General features: G+C 45.9%; 1 protein-coding gene across 1 annotated transcript in view; it reads right to left on the bottom strand.

The window, feature by feature from the left end:
* The window catches only part of LAMC2 (laminin subunit gamma 2), a gene marked incomplete at its 5' end in the record, with an annotated part of 58443 nt that overhangs the window by 22775 nt on the left and 19187 nt on the right, over positions 1-16481 (bottom strand). The window contains 5 exons of the mRNA XM_081112749.1: positions 1109-1298; positions 2708-2830; positions 3639-3775; positions 6683-6781; positions 9684-9819. Of these exons, the coding sequence (XP_080968875.1) occupies positions 1109-1298; positions 2708-2830; positions 3639-3775; positions 6683-6781; positions 9684-9819 (685 nt within the window). The remainder of the gene's footprint in view (positions 1-1108; positions 1299-2707; positions 2831-3638; positions 3776-6682; positions 6782-9683; positions 9820-16481) is intronic.

Genomic DNA, 16481 nt, shown 5'->3' with positions numbered 1-16481 from the left:
CACAGTTGTGTTGGTTTTGTCCCTGGGAAAGTCCTGCCCTTCTTTCTGTCCTCAGCCCACATGCTGCCTCCTCCGCGAAGCTTTCTGTGACTCCTCCAGGCAGAACTGGGCCCTCTTTCCTCTCCTCCCAAGTCCCCATGAGCATGTACACCGCTGAAGCAATTTTTGTACTGTACTATGTTTGCTTGTTGACATGTTAATATATTATGCTAGACCAGTGATGGTGAACCTTTTGAGCTCTGCGTGTCAGCATTTTGAAAAATCCTAACTTAACTCTGGTGCCGTGTCACATATAGAAATTTTTTGATCTTTGCAACCATAGTAAAATAAAGACTTATATTTTTGATATTTATTTTATATGTTTAAATGCCATTTAACAAAGAAAAATCAACCCAAAAAATGAGTGTCATAGGTTCGCCATCACTGTACTAGACCATGAACTCTTGGAGGACAAAGACCATATTTCTTCGTCTTGATTTCCAAGCTTCTAATCAATACTGAGCACTTACAAGGCACAGCCCCTTTCCCCAACCTCTCTGTACCCACCATTCAAAACTCCCATTCCGCAGGAGAATGAGCAACTCCCTTAGATAGACACAGGGCTGTCCGTGAGCTCACTTCTCCCACCTCTTTCTCTGACCTCACTTCTCAGTGTGTTCCTCTCCCCCACTCCACGCTCCACTCGTGCGTAACTACTTGGAGTTCCCTAAATCACAACCTCCCTCAAGCATATTTTTCTCTGCCTTGTTAATTTTCCCCTTTTCTTTCCTTAGAGAGCTGCTCTTCACTGTCACATCTTCTTGAGGCTCTTTCCTTGATCATTCCAGTGTGAGTTGGTTTTGCCTGTGTGTGTTCAAAACCCGTGTCCACCTTATCTATCTTATAAGCTTCACTGTAACCATTTGTTTATTTTCCTCTCCCATGAGCCTGTGAGAGGCTTGAGGGCGGGAGTCATGTCCTGTCTCAGCACATAACACCATGGCTGGTACATAAAAGGTGCTCAGAAAAGCTTGTTGAATGAACAAATGATGATTGAGTGAATGAAGGAAGGAACTTGACTGCAATTACAGCTTGTTCTACTGGACCCACTGGTAGTCTCTCTTCTTACCTGAATGTGTAAGTCTTGGTGATCCCACAAGGCAGTGTCTTGCCAAGTGGCATCAAGGGAGCTGTGATCCGGAGACCAGCACCTTCCAGGATCACGTCGTGGGCAGATGGGTGTCTGCCGCCCCTGTCCACACGGTAGTCAAAAGACAGGCTTTGCCCATAGCTCACCTGCTGATTCCCGAGAAATTTGGCTGTGAAATGGAATTTGAGGAGATCGAGATCAGTGTGAAGCTGGAGAAGCAAATTAGGGAGCAAGTCTGCACTAATGTTGGCCATTTCTGTTGGAGCTTGTATTATCCACCCACCACCCTGCCCCAAACCACCCTTCGGAAGAGCCAGCTCACGGCACTGGACACGGTCACACTGCTGTCAGCTACAAAGACGGATTCGTTACGGAAATGCTAAAAGGGCCTCATTATCACACAGTCCATCTATTAGATCAGCAGTCACCAACCGGTGGTCCATGCGGTCCGAAAGGTTGGTGACCGCTGTATTAGGTGATTCATGGCAAGGCCCTGTGACAGACCAGTATGTTAACATCCCAGGTACACCGGCAATAGTGCCATTTGTTACCTAATGCTTTAGAGCAGGGGTGGGGAACCTTTGTTCTGCCACAGGCCATTTGGATATTTATATCGTGTTCTGCCACAGAATTATCAACTTAAAAATTAGCCTGCTGTATTTGGTCAAACGTTTAATTAACTCACCCCTAATGCCTTAACAGGGCCAGGCCAAATGATTTCACGGGCCTTACATGGCCCGCGGGCCGGATGCTCCCCACCTCTGCTGTAGAGTTTACAGAATGCTTTCACAGACACCATTACATTTGATGGCAATAATACTTGGAGGCAGGCATTTCAATTCCCATTTAACAGCTGAGAGCACTGAACTTTGGAAGGTTAAAGAGGACAACTCCTCCGGGAATCACCTATCAGCTAAGGATATGTGACTAGGATTAGCATTCTCACCAGAGCTTTGCCATCCAGTTTTCCTATACCACTGACTATTTTTAAATCTACAAGTACTTAAAGCTTTTTTTTTTTTAATATATTTTTTTATTGATTTTTTCACAGAGAGGAAGGGAGAGAGATAGAAAGTTAGAAACATCGATGAGAGAGAAACATCGATCAGCTGCCTCCTGCACATCTACTGGGGATGTGCCCACAACCCAGGTACATGCCCTTGACCGGAATCGAACCTGGGACCTTTCAGTCCGCAGGCCGACGCTCTATCCACTGAGCCAAACCGGTTTCGGCAAAAGCTTTGAGAAATGCCTTGTTTTTTGCTTTTCCATCTGCTTCTCAACAGGCCCACGGATTTGACTGCAGTCCCTCTATCTTTTATATCTTGTCTTGGTGGGAAACCTAGAAACTTCCCCTTTGATTAAAGTAAGACCCTCACCCAGGGTCTGACCGCCTGGACACCCATTCTGCCCTGTTGTGCCATGACTCTGTCAAATTGGACCGAAGCCCCAACCGTCGGCTGCGGATACTGCTGCCCTGAACACGAAGGGACATGGTTTCTCTCCTCCAACTCGGCTCCTCTGTCCTCACTTCCTAGCCTTATAGGGTGGCTTCTATAGGACAAACGCCGTACATACCAGGCGCTACGAAATAGACAGGGTCCGATCGTCGTGCCGAGCTAAACACGTCCCGGTGGCGGGGTGACCAATGGAGCTTTGCAGGAGACCCATTTCTTTGGACAGCCTTCCAGCCGTCAACATCTGGAAGACAAATAAAACCACTCTGCATTCGGACACACCATCGCCTGAGATAAACAAGGCAAGATGTGCTTGCCAAAAAGTCCTAGCGGTGAGTAGCAAGTGGGGTTTTCTTAATATTTCCACCCTCGTGTCCAGTCCTCAAAACTCCCCAGGCTCCTCTCTGCTTGGGTCTCAACCTCATCTGCTCTGCCCACAGCTGCACTGACGTCTAGTCTTTGTGTCTCTTGTGGGAAGAGAGCACGTTTTCGTCTGCCTGTAATTTGGAATATTATTTTATTGACATAAACAGTGTCTGGCCTGAGTGAGGAAAGAGGGTCCAGGATGTTCAAAGGGAAATTCGGAGTTGGAATCATCTGGATCCGCCACATTTTTATGGTGCTTTGTAGCTTGGGAACTAATTTCACATAAATTAACTCATTTAATGTATGTGAAAGGAGTATAATTAGTGAGTGTGAATTCCAGGAAGGAGCTCATAAGAGCCCCTCCCCCCGCACTCAATCCGCTGAATGATTCTTTGTGGTTTTGAAACAGATGGGGATGGGAAATGCAGGGAAATGAAACCCTGGTCTCTTCTCAGCGATTCTTTTAAGTTATTCATACGCTGGTATGAGTAACTTGTTCAGTTATAACTTTTTCAAGATACCAGAGCCTGCCTGATTGGCCTGTAATAATAATGCACATTAGAAGCTAGAAGAGAGTTGCTAAAGGTGACTCCAGACTCCCGTCCTGTGGATGGCCATGTGGTTATCTGTCAGCACAGCGCCCTGGACAATGTTAAGAACAGAAATTCTAGAACAGAGGACCTTACCCTGATGGAAGGCAGAGGTGATTTTGTGGACGCTGTAGTCCCCAGAGCTGTGGCAGCTGGCTGAATGCCCGTAGCAAAAACACTGGGTACAGCCCTCCGGGTTTCCTCCATCCAGGTGATAGTACCCTGGTCGACACCTGCAGGGGCGTTTGGGAAGTCAGGATAATATTATAGGTTCTTTCTCTCTTTTTAAAAAAAATATATTTTATTGACTTTTTACAGAGAGAATGGGAGAGGGATAGAGAGTCAGAAACATCGATGAGAGAGAAACATCGATCAGCTGCCTCCTGCATACCCCCCACTGGGGATGTGCCCGCAATCAAGGTACATGCCCTTGACCAGAATCAAACCTGGGACCCTTGAGTCCACAGGCCGACACTCTATCCACTGAGCCAAACCGGCCAGGGCTATGGGTTATTTCTTAGTCCATGTAGAGAATATAGTGATTGTTCTTTCCTACTTTCTCTCCCATCCGGGCCTGTTCATTCCCAGAGGGGCTAAATACAAATTATACATGCCATCCCCACTCCCAGACCACCTGGGGACAATCATAGGCCCTCCCCCCACCCCACCCCACTTCCCCACCTAGTGACAGAGCATGGGGCGCATTCACTTTCTCTCCCTCTAGTAGAGCAGAATCATGTGTGAATGGGTGGTTTGGAAACTTAGTGATTTCCCCATTCTTGGTGAGGAACTGAGTGCAGGTCATGTGGGCAACATGGGGCGGGGTAGGGCAGGGCGATGCAGAGCTGGACTCATCCTGGAGTAAGGGCTTAATGGGGACAACAGGGTGAGGGAGGGCGCAGGAAAGGAAAGCAAATGCTCCAGTCCCAGCACCCACTTAGCCCCACTGACCCCCCTCCCCTAACCAGAGCACTAGGTGTTAGCTAGCATCCCTGCCCTTGTCCCCGGGCTCTGGCCCAGCGAGGAAAGGGGCAGGTGAGGCTACGACAAAGGGTGGCTAGAGACTCTCTACAGAAGCAAAGTGTGGGCTAGAGTTCCACCTCTCTCCCCGCTCGAGCTGTCCAGGGGCTTCTCTGAGGACCACAGCTGCCACACAAGTCCCGGATGTTGGGGTCACAGAGAAAAGGGCAGGGGAAGCTGGGGAGGACATGAAATAACGATAGTTTCAAGTATCATTTATTTAACACTTCAAATGAAATGCGAGGCACCGGATGTGTCCTCTCTCATTTAATCCTCACCACAACCCTATGAGATAGCAACTGTTATTTCCAACTTTCTTAGATGAAGAGACCAAGAGAGGTTAAGAAGCCTGTTCATTCAGCTGGTAAGTGGCCGAGGCAAGATGCAAACTCAAGCACGTTTGTTTCTAATCCATGTGGTCTCACTCACTGGACCATAGGTCGGGCGTATGTTCATTGTGCAAAATCTCAGAAAAGCAAGTTGGCTGTGATGCTTCAGAGAACAGCTGTAAGTACATAAGCATGGCTTTTTCTCCATAGGGCAAGGGTTTAAAAAAAATCATATGGTTTCTATGGAGGAAACCTGTAGATTAAAAGAAATTTAAAAACAAGGAAGGAAAGAAGCAAGAAGGGAGGGAAAGGGAGGTCCAGAAAGGGTAGAGAGGGCATGACAAAGGGAGGAAAGTGAATGAATCAGGCAACACTAACTAATAGTGTTTATAGGGATGCACTTGCATAACAAATCATGAAGAAAAGTAAGGAAGCGATCACCCTAGAAGTCAGAATAGTGGCCACTTTCAGGAAGAAGGGAGGAGGGAGGAGGGAGGAGGGAGGAGGGAGGAGGGAGGAGGGAGGAGGGAGGAGGGAGGAGGGAGGAGGGAGGAGGGAGGAGGGAGGAGGGAGGAGGGAGGGTGTCTTTGGGATGCCACATTTTCAGCCGAGGTCTATTTCCTACAGTTGGTGGTGCTGACAACATTGGTTTTATGTGGCTCTCTATTTCTGTGTTATATTTTGAAATTAAAAACATTTTCAAAAAGTGTCTCCTTTTTTAACTCTGAAGCTGCGATTCCTTCTCCCCACCTCAGCAGCAAAGAACCCCCTTGAAATCAGAGATTGGAATGTGCCTGGCATTGCCTCTGCCCAGGTAGGAGTGATTGGCAGGATGCCAAAGAACTGCTCTCTTACTTGGGAGGAAATGAGAAGGAAGCCTTTACCCCTGGGGCCTCGCCACAGCCCTCTGCTCGCCACAATCTCAGACTGAGTGGAGGGGGTGGGGAGAGGAGGACGGAGCTTTAGGTCTGGGCAGTGTCTACACAGGAATGTCCTACCGCAGCAGCTCAGGGTGGGTCTCTTCTCTTGGGGCCACCTGCCCAAGCCTGGCATGGGGCCTGCGTGCTCTCACATCTCCCCCGTTCATGTGTGTGCATGCAGCCACCGTGCCATCTCTGGGCGGCTCCTTTTCTGCACACGATGGTTAAATACGGCCATACACTGCGATATTCCCTCTTACAAGAATTTTCCCAACGTGTTTAATTAGGTCAGGCCTTTCCTGGGAGCAAGATGAGTCATGTGACCTCGTCACTGCACACCACCTGGTAGCTGAGCACCTGGGATTCTGAGCCAGTTGGCAAGGGCACTCACTGGGGCCCTGTGCCTCTACTGTGGTGCAAATGAAGAGGAGGAGCCACAGCTAACGCATGGAGTGCAGTGAGATTTGGGGGCTCAGTTGTATTTCTTTTTTTTTTCTTTTAAATATATTTTATTGATTTTTTACAGAGAGGAAAGGAGAGGGATAGAGAGTTAGAAACATCGATGAGAGAGAAACATCGATTCAGCTGCCTCCTGCACACTCCCTACTGGGGATGTACTCGCAACCAAGGTACATGCCCTTGGCCAGAATCGAACCTGGGACCCTTGAGTCCGTAGGCTGACGCTCTATCCACAGAGCCAAACCGGTTAGGGCTGTATTTCTTTGTTAAGCTTCGTTTTTGAGGACAGAGGACAGGAAGAAGGTCATCAACAGCTGTTAAGTGTCTCTTTCCCATAACTGCACTAGAGGATGATTTATGCTAGTGGCCAAGGGCCTCCCCCTGCTGTGTCCATAGGCCCGAGTTCACAAACCTATCACAGCGCTCCCCGGTGACAGCCGGCTTGCAGACACAGCGGCCTGAGTCGCAGGGCCCCGAGACGCCAGCTGGGTCACAGTCACACTTGGGGTCTCTGGGAAAGAAGAAAGCAAAAGTTAGGGATGTATTTCCAACTTTACACATAAAGATCAAGTGCTCATCAGCCAATGCCACCGACTTGAGCGAATCGTTTCTCTTCAGTGAGGCCTCTCTTGGCTATCCCTGTCCATGCTCATGCCCTGCCGACCCTGTACAGACTCATTTATCTATGCCAGGGCTACTCCAGTGTGGTCTGGGTGGCAGCCGGTCCATGACCTGTTTGCTACCGACCCCTAAAGAGAGGAGGACCTTTGTGCCAGAATGTAAGCCACACTCATCACTAAGCTGTCTAGTTTGGTTGACTGTTTGGTTCAGTTGATATTAAAAAAAAGTTGTTTCTCTATTGTTTAATTCAATGATATCTGCTTTTATTATGACTAATTCTATCTATTTGCTATTTTAATTCATTTAGTTCTTTCTTTGGGTAACAATTTTATTGAGCTATAATTCACATGATATGCAATTCACCCATTTAATGTGTACAATTCAATAGTTTTTAGTAACTTCTCAGAGTTGAACATCCATCACCACAATTTTAGAATATTTTCCTCACTCTGAAAAGAAGCCCTGTGCCCGTTAGCAATCCCCCTCCATTTCCTACCCAGCCCGAGGCAGCCACTGGTCAGCTTCCTGTCTCTTCTGCACATTTCCTATGAATGGAATCACACAATATGTGGCCTTTTGTGTCTGGCTTCTTTCACTTAGTATGTTTTCAAGGTCCATCCATGTCATGCCATGTATCAGTACGATGTTTATCGAGGGCTGAATAAAATCCTATCACGTGGGAATTCTATATCTTGTTTATCCATTGAACATGTGTGTACTAGTTTCAGTGAAGATATATGTTTTCATATCTCTTGAGTGGAATTGCTGAGTTTGGCTGATTTTTTTTTTTTGGCAAGACTTTCTCAATAAAGTTCTTCATTATTTAATGTTGGCACAATCTCCTTGTGCAGACCAGGGCTTTGACTAGTGACTGGTCCCTGACAGTCAAAGCACGGGTCTCTGTCACTCGGTTTGGAACACAATTATGTAGTTATCTCATGGATCCAAACCCAAGTGTCATCTGTACTCTGCTGATCTGCTCCTCCTCTGACTGCCCTATGATCCCATCCACATCCTGCCCAGACTTGAACTTGACTCCTTCCTCTCCCTTACATTCCTCATCCAACCAGCTGCCAAGTCCTGTCAGGCTTCCTGAAGATTTCTTTGCCAATCTTCACCTTTAATACCCATGGTCTCCTCCCTGTCTTAGCCCCTCCATACTATGTATCTAGACCAGCGGTTCTCAACCTGTGGGTCGCGACCCCTTTGGCGGTCAAACGACCCTTTCACGGGGGTCGCCTAAGACCATCCTGCATATCAGATATTTACATTACGATTCATAACAGCAGCAACATTACAGTTATGAAGTAGCAACGAAAATAATTTTATGGTTGGGTCACAACATGAGGAACTGTATTTAAAGGGCCAGAAGGTTGAGAACCACTGCTCTAGACCCTTAGATGGACATTGTACAACATCTACTGGCTGCTAAGCACTGGGGATACTAAGACATGGGAAATGCCGCTGTTGTCTGGGAGTCTCAGGGACAGTAAAGCAGGTGGAGCTGTAGCCGAGCCGGAACACCCTGTATGTGCCGCCTCCTACAGGGCTGCAGCGGTGAACAAGACAGAGTCATAATGGGGCTCAGATTCTAGCGAGAGAGACACACAGACAAGCACATATAGAAAATGAGAGATTTGAAGTAGAATAACAGAGTCAGAACACGGAGGAGTGGGGACTGGACAGGGAAGGCCTCTATGAGGCGATGGATGTGGTGGGGATGGAGCCCCAGGAAGCTCTGTGTGGCTGGGGTGGGGGGTGGGGAAGGGCAGTGCTCTAGGCCAAGGCCCAGGTCACATACACTTGGCTCCCTCGGGGGAGGGAAGGAAGGCTAGTGCGCTAGAGTGCAGGGAGCCTGGGGGAGAGTGGTGAGAAGTCGGGGAGCCTATGACTGAGGTTGGAGCAGGAACTCGCACGGCCCTACTGGCCTTGATGAGAAGTCTGGATATTCTGAGTGGGAAAGGGAGCTAACAGAGGACTGCAACCAGGAAGTGATATGATCTACTTGTATTTTAGGAGGGTTACGTAAAGGAGATTGGGCCAGGAAGGGTCTCTGAAGATCATCGAAAAGGGGACAGGGAGGCTGGAAGAGAATAATCTATGCAAAGGCCCAGAGGGTAAGAGAACATGAGAGAGTGATGACTGGGGCAGACCAAGCATGGCTGGAGGGATCTTCTCCTATGGGCAAGGGGACCCAAACCCTCCGCAGGCAGCCTTCGAACTAATGGCTTCCCTGCCAAGCTCCCCCTCCTCTAAGCCACCCCAGCGCCCTGCCCGCTCTGCATCTCTGCGGACTGGATATGTGATTTATAATGCATGCTCCACCTTCTCCCAGCAAAGAATGTGAGGAGGGACAGAAGCTGCTTCAAACTAATGGAGATTAAAGTTATGCACAAAAGTTCTCTACTTCAAGCTCATTTGGGTTGGAACAGGTCCCAGGTAGGAATTTGAAGATTCTTATGTCCATCGTTGTTCATCTAAAGGGGGCAACTATCAGGGTGCAGAACATGGGTTCCTGAGCCAAGACTCTGGGCTTGACTATTACATCCACCTTCCCCTGGAACATGGGGCAATTTATTTAACCTCTCGTGGAATCAATTTCTTATCTTTACCATGAGTATAATGGAAATCCCAGCTTCTTAAGGTTATTGTGAGGGCTGAGATCACCCACATGAAGTTCTCAAAGCAGTGCTTGGCACACAGTAGGTGCTCAGGGACTGTAAGTGGTCACAAGGGTTAATATAATTGTCATTATTCATGGCAGAGGCAGCACTGGTGGGCAGGGTACTTACATTAGCCTTTGGTCTTGGGTGCACCCGGCATCAGTGAGTGTGTGGAAGCCTGGCAGACATCGGTCACACCTGTCTCCTGTCACACCTGGCTTACAGCTGCACCGTCCGGAGTTGTCACAGCGAGCGCTAAGAGACCCTGTAACCGACAAGGTAGGGGAAAGGAAAGAAGAGGAGGAAATAGGTAATTTATATGCTGGTAGAGAGCACTCTGGGGGACAATAAATACTATGAAATAACCACCACCTGCTCCCTCTAGCAATTCCCACATCATCTGAGTTTGCATCTGCCCCCCAGGGAGAGTTTTAACAGCAAAGGATGTCTTCTCCCGGGAAATGAGTGGAAATTACTCCTGAAAGTGTTTTAGTACATCTATCTGCCTCCTTTCAACACGAAGTAGTGTGTAAGCCACTGCTTTTTAAAAGAAGTTTGTCAGATCCTCAAGATCTCCAGAAGGAGGACATTTGTGAATGGGCATGGCCTCCTGGAGCAAGTGGGCATGAGGAAGTGAGCCACATTCTCCCCTATTTCTGGCAGGCCAAAGCCGTCTTTGAAGGTTAGTGTTTGAATGGTGTGATTTTTTTTTTTAAGAGGACAAAAAGGCCTCTTGACCAAAAATATCTCTACCAACCTGGAGAGGCAGAAATTCTTGTCTTGGAGCATCACTCCTTGAGAGGAATGGAGGACGTATGCCTCTTACCCAGTTTAGTACACGAGAGTCCTTGCCCTGTGATTAACTTTTTATAGACATGCTCTTCCTTGTAAATGAGTCCTCTCAGATGAAGCGGTGATGAAAGACAAGGGGTGCTCAGGATAACAAGACGTGCCACTCCATTACCTCCGGAACCCATCACCTCGCCTTCTGCCACCCAAGTCACCTGGACCCCGCCTCTCATCCTGGCCTCCCTACACTCCAGCCTCTATACAGAAGCCAGAGTGCTCTTTCTAGAATTCAGATGATATTATTTGTCTAAGTTCTCCGGTGGCTTCCCACTATCAGCAGGATAAAATGCAAACTCTGTACCGTGGCCTGCAAGACTAAACCTCTCTTTCCTCAGCTCCTACCCGCCTTCCCTAAGTTCCAGCGCCCAGCTCTTCACACTGTTCCTAGAAGGTGCTAAACTGCTTCCCTCCTCGGGGCATTTGCACTTGCTGCTCCCTCAGCCTGGAATGCTGTTGCCCCAGAACTTCCCTAAGTTGGCCCATTCTCAGCACTCAGGTCATGATTAAATATTCCTTCTCTAGAGAAATCTTCTCTGACCCTCATATCTAAAATATCCATCCCACCCCTACACCGGTCCGTAGCCCTGCTTACTTATGATGAGTTAGCTCATCTTCTCGGCTGCGTCTCCAGCACCCAGCACAGTGCCTAACACAGATAAGGGGCCCAGAAATTCGTTGAAGCGATGCACGTATGCCAAGAAAGAGACAGGGCTGTTGTGAAAGCACGTAGGAGGGAGCCAGACAATGAGGTGGGAACTGGCTAGCGGTACACCTCACCTACTTTAAAATGTTTCTGTGGCTGGTAGAACTGTAAAATCATCTGTGTAGCTCCACTGTGATAATTAGGGTATCCATTCTCTAGCCAGCCAACGGAACACTAACCAGTTGCTCCTTTAGAAAAATAAAATCTGTTATCTTTCTATGAACGTTTAATTCACTAGTAGTTACAATTCAAATCAATAAAGGCATTGGCTCCGTACCCATATAAAGGCTTTTATGCCACATATGGAACATGAAATAAATTAGCCACATTTAAAGTTAGAGTCTATGAAAGACTCTATGTCAACTTTGGAAGATTTGGGGGACCTCAGTCATAATAGTCTAAAGTGCATTTTTGAGCACCCACGACATGCAAGACACCAAGTTAGGCACTTTATATATATTAGCTCATGCTAGCTACCAGTGAATTGAAAGCCAACAGAAGGATAAAAGGTCCATTTGGGGGTAACAGGGAACTATCAGACCTGCGGTTTAGAAAGACAACTCTAGAGCAATCTGCAGGGTGGCTTGGGAAGGGAAAGACCAGCAGGCTCCCATGAAAGGAATCCTCCAAGACGTGATGGCCTGGAGGAGAGGGGTCTGGGGAGGAGAAGAGGAGGGAAACCTGGGAAAGCCACTGTGGATGTAGAAGGAACAGAATTTAGGGACTTTGGGGACATGGGTAATGGGGGGTTGTGAGGGACAGGGATCACATGGGTGGCACCAAGGTCTTGGAGGGCACAACGAGATGGAATGGGATGCTATTTACCAAAGAGAAAGGAAAGGAAGAGCAGGATCTGGGGTTGAATCATCCAGAGGAGATCGGGAGTTTAGTTCAGACATAGGAAACTTGAGTTTCTAGTGGCCTATCAGGTGGGAATGTAATTCTGGAACTCACGAAAGAGACTGGAGATGAAGTTCACAGCCAAACAAGGAAGCATGAGCTCACTCTGGGAGCAGATAGAAAGGGCTGAGTAAGTGCCCGGCTTAGAAATGGAGCCCCATGGATTAAGGAAAGAGGTGACCAGAGAGGGGGAAAGTCTCAGGGCAGAGGAAGGCCAGGAAGGAGAGTTTTGAAGGAGAGTTAAAGGAGGAGGAGGGTGGGATAGTTTTCAGGATCTAAGGCAGAGAACGTTTTACAAGACGAGAATGAAGAGAGGTCGTTGGGCTTGACAGTTAGAGATAGCCATGCTCACTCTTCTACCAACAGTAAACAGAGCTAAAAACAAACAAATAAAATTATACTTTAATAAGGAACATTCAACAGAAGAAATATCTCTTTAATATAATTGAGTTTTGTTTTTGTTTTTGTTTTTAACACAAATGGGTGCTGATCTGGGACTGAGAAACATAATTTTTCCCATTTAAATGAATAGAACTTATGCTTCTGACTTCGGAAAACTCCTTCCACAGTTTTTCAGAAATGAATTAATGTTATAGGATGAAGAAGACTGTACTTTGCTTTTGGGTTTGGCCCAAATAACCCCCAAATGGTACTCTATAAAATACCTTTCTGAGGGTTATTAACAGTCACCTCATAAAAATAGGCACTCTGCGTTCCTAAGAGTTTGGGAAATAGTTCAGACTAAATCTTGCAGAGATTTACAACATAATACATTCAGTAGGCATAAAGCTTAACTTTTTAATGCCAGTGTTTCCAAACATTATTTGACATTCTTACAGGCAACACCTATTATTATCTGGAGGAACGCAGTGTTCCTTAGGACATTATCTATAGAACACAGCTCTAGACGCTGGGGGGTCATGAAAAGAGCCCAGGCTTTGAAGTCCAACAGATCTCACTTCAAATACCAGCTCTGCCACTTATGTGCTTGTGTCCTTGGGCAAACTGCTCATTCATCACTTCTTTGAAGAGGGGAAACAACTTGCACCTTGGAGAGCTGTCCTAAGACTTTGAACTGAAATACGTAAAGTGCCTAATTCAGTATCTGATGCATAGTGGGTGAGCAAGAATTGTAGTTTATACATTATCTCTAGGCCTTCTTCAAGCCTTACCAAGTACACAGGCTCCTACCATGAACAGGATGACTTTATTTCATGTTGCAAAACGTCCAAAGTGATAGCACTGGCTTTCCAAAGTGTCTCATTGACATAAAAGCACCCGTCCCAGTTCCTACATCAAGAGCTACTCTCAGGGGCCATGAACAACTGGGTTTCAAGCACAGATGCGAAAAGTTTCCTGTTGCAAGTCTGTGTCCCAATAAGCACTTTCAGAACTTATGAGCATATAGTCTACATGCATCTGAGGACTCAGGAAGGTATTCTAAAAGGATTATCAGTTATCAATTATCAATTATACCCTCTCGGTTTAAAATTTAAAATTTAAACCAAGAGGGTATAATTCCTCTTGAGAACCCAATGGCTGTAAGTATACACTTGCATTTAAAAATAACATGACTATTATGGGATAATTCTATGTAATAATAATTAAGTAATTATTATTTAAGACATGTTTTAAATAATAACTCAAATGTTAGAGACTGAGTAACCCACTGTCAGGTTCATAGGTATGTAAAAAAAATGGTAAAATTAAGAGAACAAGTCTAATATCATTGATGTCCACCCAGATTTCAAGAATTTAGGTGTCATGGGAGGAATAAACACATACACACACACAGTGAATTTCAAAATATTTACAAAAAGGGTATCTGGGCTTATACTCGTGGTTATAAGAATTAAAGACAATAGTCTGACTGCTGAGCCCACAAAGTCATCACATAAAAATAAGTCTAGTTGCTCTGATTATGAGAAACTGATGTGAAGTCCAAATCTGTGACCAGCCGAGGGATTATTCATGCTGTTGGCTTCCTTTGCCACACAGGGGATGAGAGCATTATTTGGGAAGATGTAGTCTCCTACATTTGAAATTGAATAGACAACAAGGTCTCTTGTGAAGGTCTTATTTGAAAGTGAAAAATATCCTTTGATTAAGAGGCTGAGAAATCACTTTGGGAATTAATCTTGTGACTCTGGTTTAGTCATCTGTGCAGCTCGGGCCCTTCAGTTTCTTCATGTTTTTAACGCTGGGTGGAGCGTGTTAATACACCACAAAGAACACATAGTATGAGAAAGTGTTCTGGAAAAATAGAAAGCATTACCCAGATCTTAGGAAATAATATGCATGATTTTTTTTACTGGACCTCTAATTATCTGCTGTTGACATTTTGATATATTTTTTTTTCACACAGAGGGAATAAAAGAGAATAGTTCCTGATCAGAACACCTGGGTTACAACTTTAGCTCTTGTAATCACTTGCTGGGAAATGTTAGGCCATGAATAACTTCTTCTAGGTCTCAGCTTCCCCACTGTTAAAAATATTTGAAAAATTTACTGTTGATTTCAGGATGTTAATAAAATATTTACAAATTGCTTTATTAAGGCTTCTTTCTAGGCTGGCATGTAATTGGTTGGGACCCTGACCTCTGACCTAAAAAGAAAAACAATGACATTACTGTATTGAGTTGTCTAGCATGTGCTCAACAAACATCATTTTATCCTCACACAATCCTGTGATGTAAACAGCATGATCACCCTGTTACAGATGAGGACACTGGGGGCAGCGAGAGCTTAAGGGGCACGCCCAGAGGGACACACAGTAGTGGCAGTGCCAGGATTTGAACCCAGGCTGCCCGACTCCAAAACCCACCACTATACTCTACATTACGACCTTTGATGTCAGCACACCTGGGGCTGGAACCCACATAGCTCTACAACCTTCTATGAGTTTCATCTCCTCTCTCTCTAAGCCTCTGCTACTTCATTTGTAAAATGGAAATAATAATAGCATCCTCTTCATAAGGTGATTTGTGGGGATTAGATTAATTATTGCATGAAAGCACCTAGAAAAGTGCCTGGTACAGAGAAAGTGAATAATGCATGCTAGCTATTGTACAAAATGTAAGTCACTGCTGGGCTCCACCTTCTACCAGGCTGATCACCCTTAGTCTGGGATAGCTGTTCCCCAAAAGAAAGAGTCAGGCTCATTGTTGCTGGCTGGCTGGGCAATGGATTTCCAGTCCTTCGTCACCATCTCTCTGAGAGCAGCAGCAGCAGAGACTTTGGGACTATAACCTTGTCCTCAGGCCAGGCTTTCCAGCTGAGCCAATTACATTTCTAATTACACTCTCACCAATCTTTTTGCTGGGATGACCCAACTCTAGTGACTCACAATGAAGCTGCATAACCTAAGGGGAAGTGGGCTCTTCAGAGAGGTTAAATGCCCATTCAAATGGAATCACTTTTTTTTAGGTTTTCTTAATGAAATCCCTTGATTCATAGGGAGAATTGCTAAATCCAAAAGATTCTGGATGCTGATTCTCCACCACCAAGCTGAGCAAACCTGACTCAAACCACATCAAGAGGGCAACTCTGGTGACTGCGAAGTGGTTGCTGGGATATGGGTCTGTGTCACGACAGGGTCACCCCAGTTTCCTATGAGGCTCCCCAATACACTCTATCAGCAACTCATAGCTGGACCACAATCTACTATTTTCAGATGCGTTGAGCTGCTGCTATGAATGGGTCCCACGCAGCTACACTGAGTCACTGTCACATATTAGGCCATAGCCTTCAGGTGGCTTCATATTTGTCTTATTATCCTACTAAACACTTTCTAACAAAGAAGTGAACCAGACACCGCCAAGAGAATAGACAAGAAGGTCAATGAAAAAGAAAAACTCAACTTATTTAGCAGAACTACCTGTCTCTCTCTCTTTATTTTTACTAGCTTGCCTTACTGTCTGCCCACAATGAATCCTGTGCATCTGTGCACAAAACTCCCGACAGTTCTGTGAATATACTGGTAGCTCCAGGTGATATGTTCAGCAAAATAACAATAAAGAGCCCACCTATGAACCAGCCGCCCTGTCAGGTGCTTCCTACTTGTTAACTCTATTTTTTCTTTTTAACAACCCTTTGAAAGACTATTTATTTGTCCGTCTTTTCTATGGGTACCATTTTATATCCCTAGCACCTAGCATAGCACCAGAAACAGACCTTTCTAATCCTTTAGTTTTTTAGAGGCTGGGCAAAGGGATGGTTGCAGATATGAGGAGCTATCACTGGAAGAGTGTGAGCTTTCTTTGTCCAGGGGTCAAAGACTGTCATCTGCCAGGACAAGTAATCGTGGGCCTCTTGGTTCTCGAATTCAAATCAATGCGCCCTAAAGACATTAGCTGGTTCCTACAATTCAGACTTCAGAAAAACATATTTCTTTTCAGATTGAAATGACAACAACAACAAAACCAACAACAGTGTCTGGTTAGATTCCCAGTTGTTCTAGAAGTTGAACACCTCTC

Source organism: Myotis nattereri, assembly GCF_964212035.1.
Source record: "Myotis nattereri genome assembly, chromosome: 18".
Taxonomy (NCBI): domain Eukaryota; kingdom Metazoa; phylum Chordata; class Mammalia; order Chiroptera; family Vespertilionidae; genus Myotis; species Myotis nattereri.
This window is presented reverse-complemented; position numbering and strand designations above follow the sequence as displayed.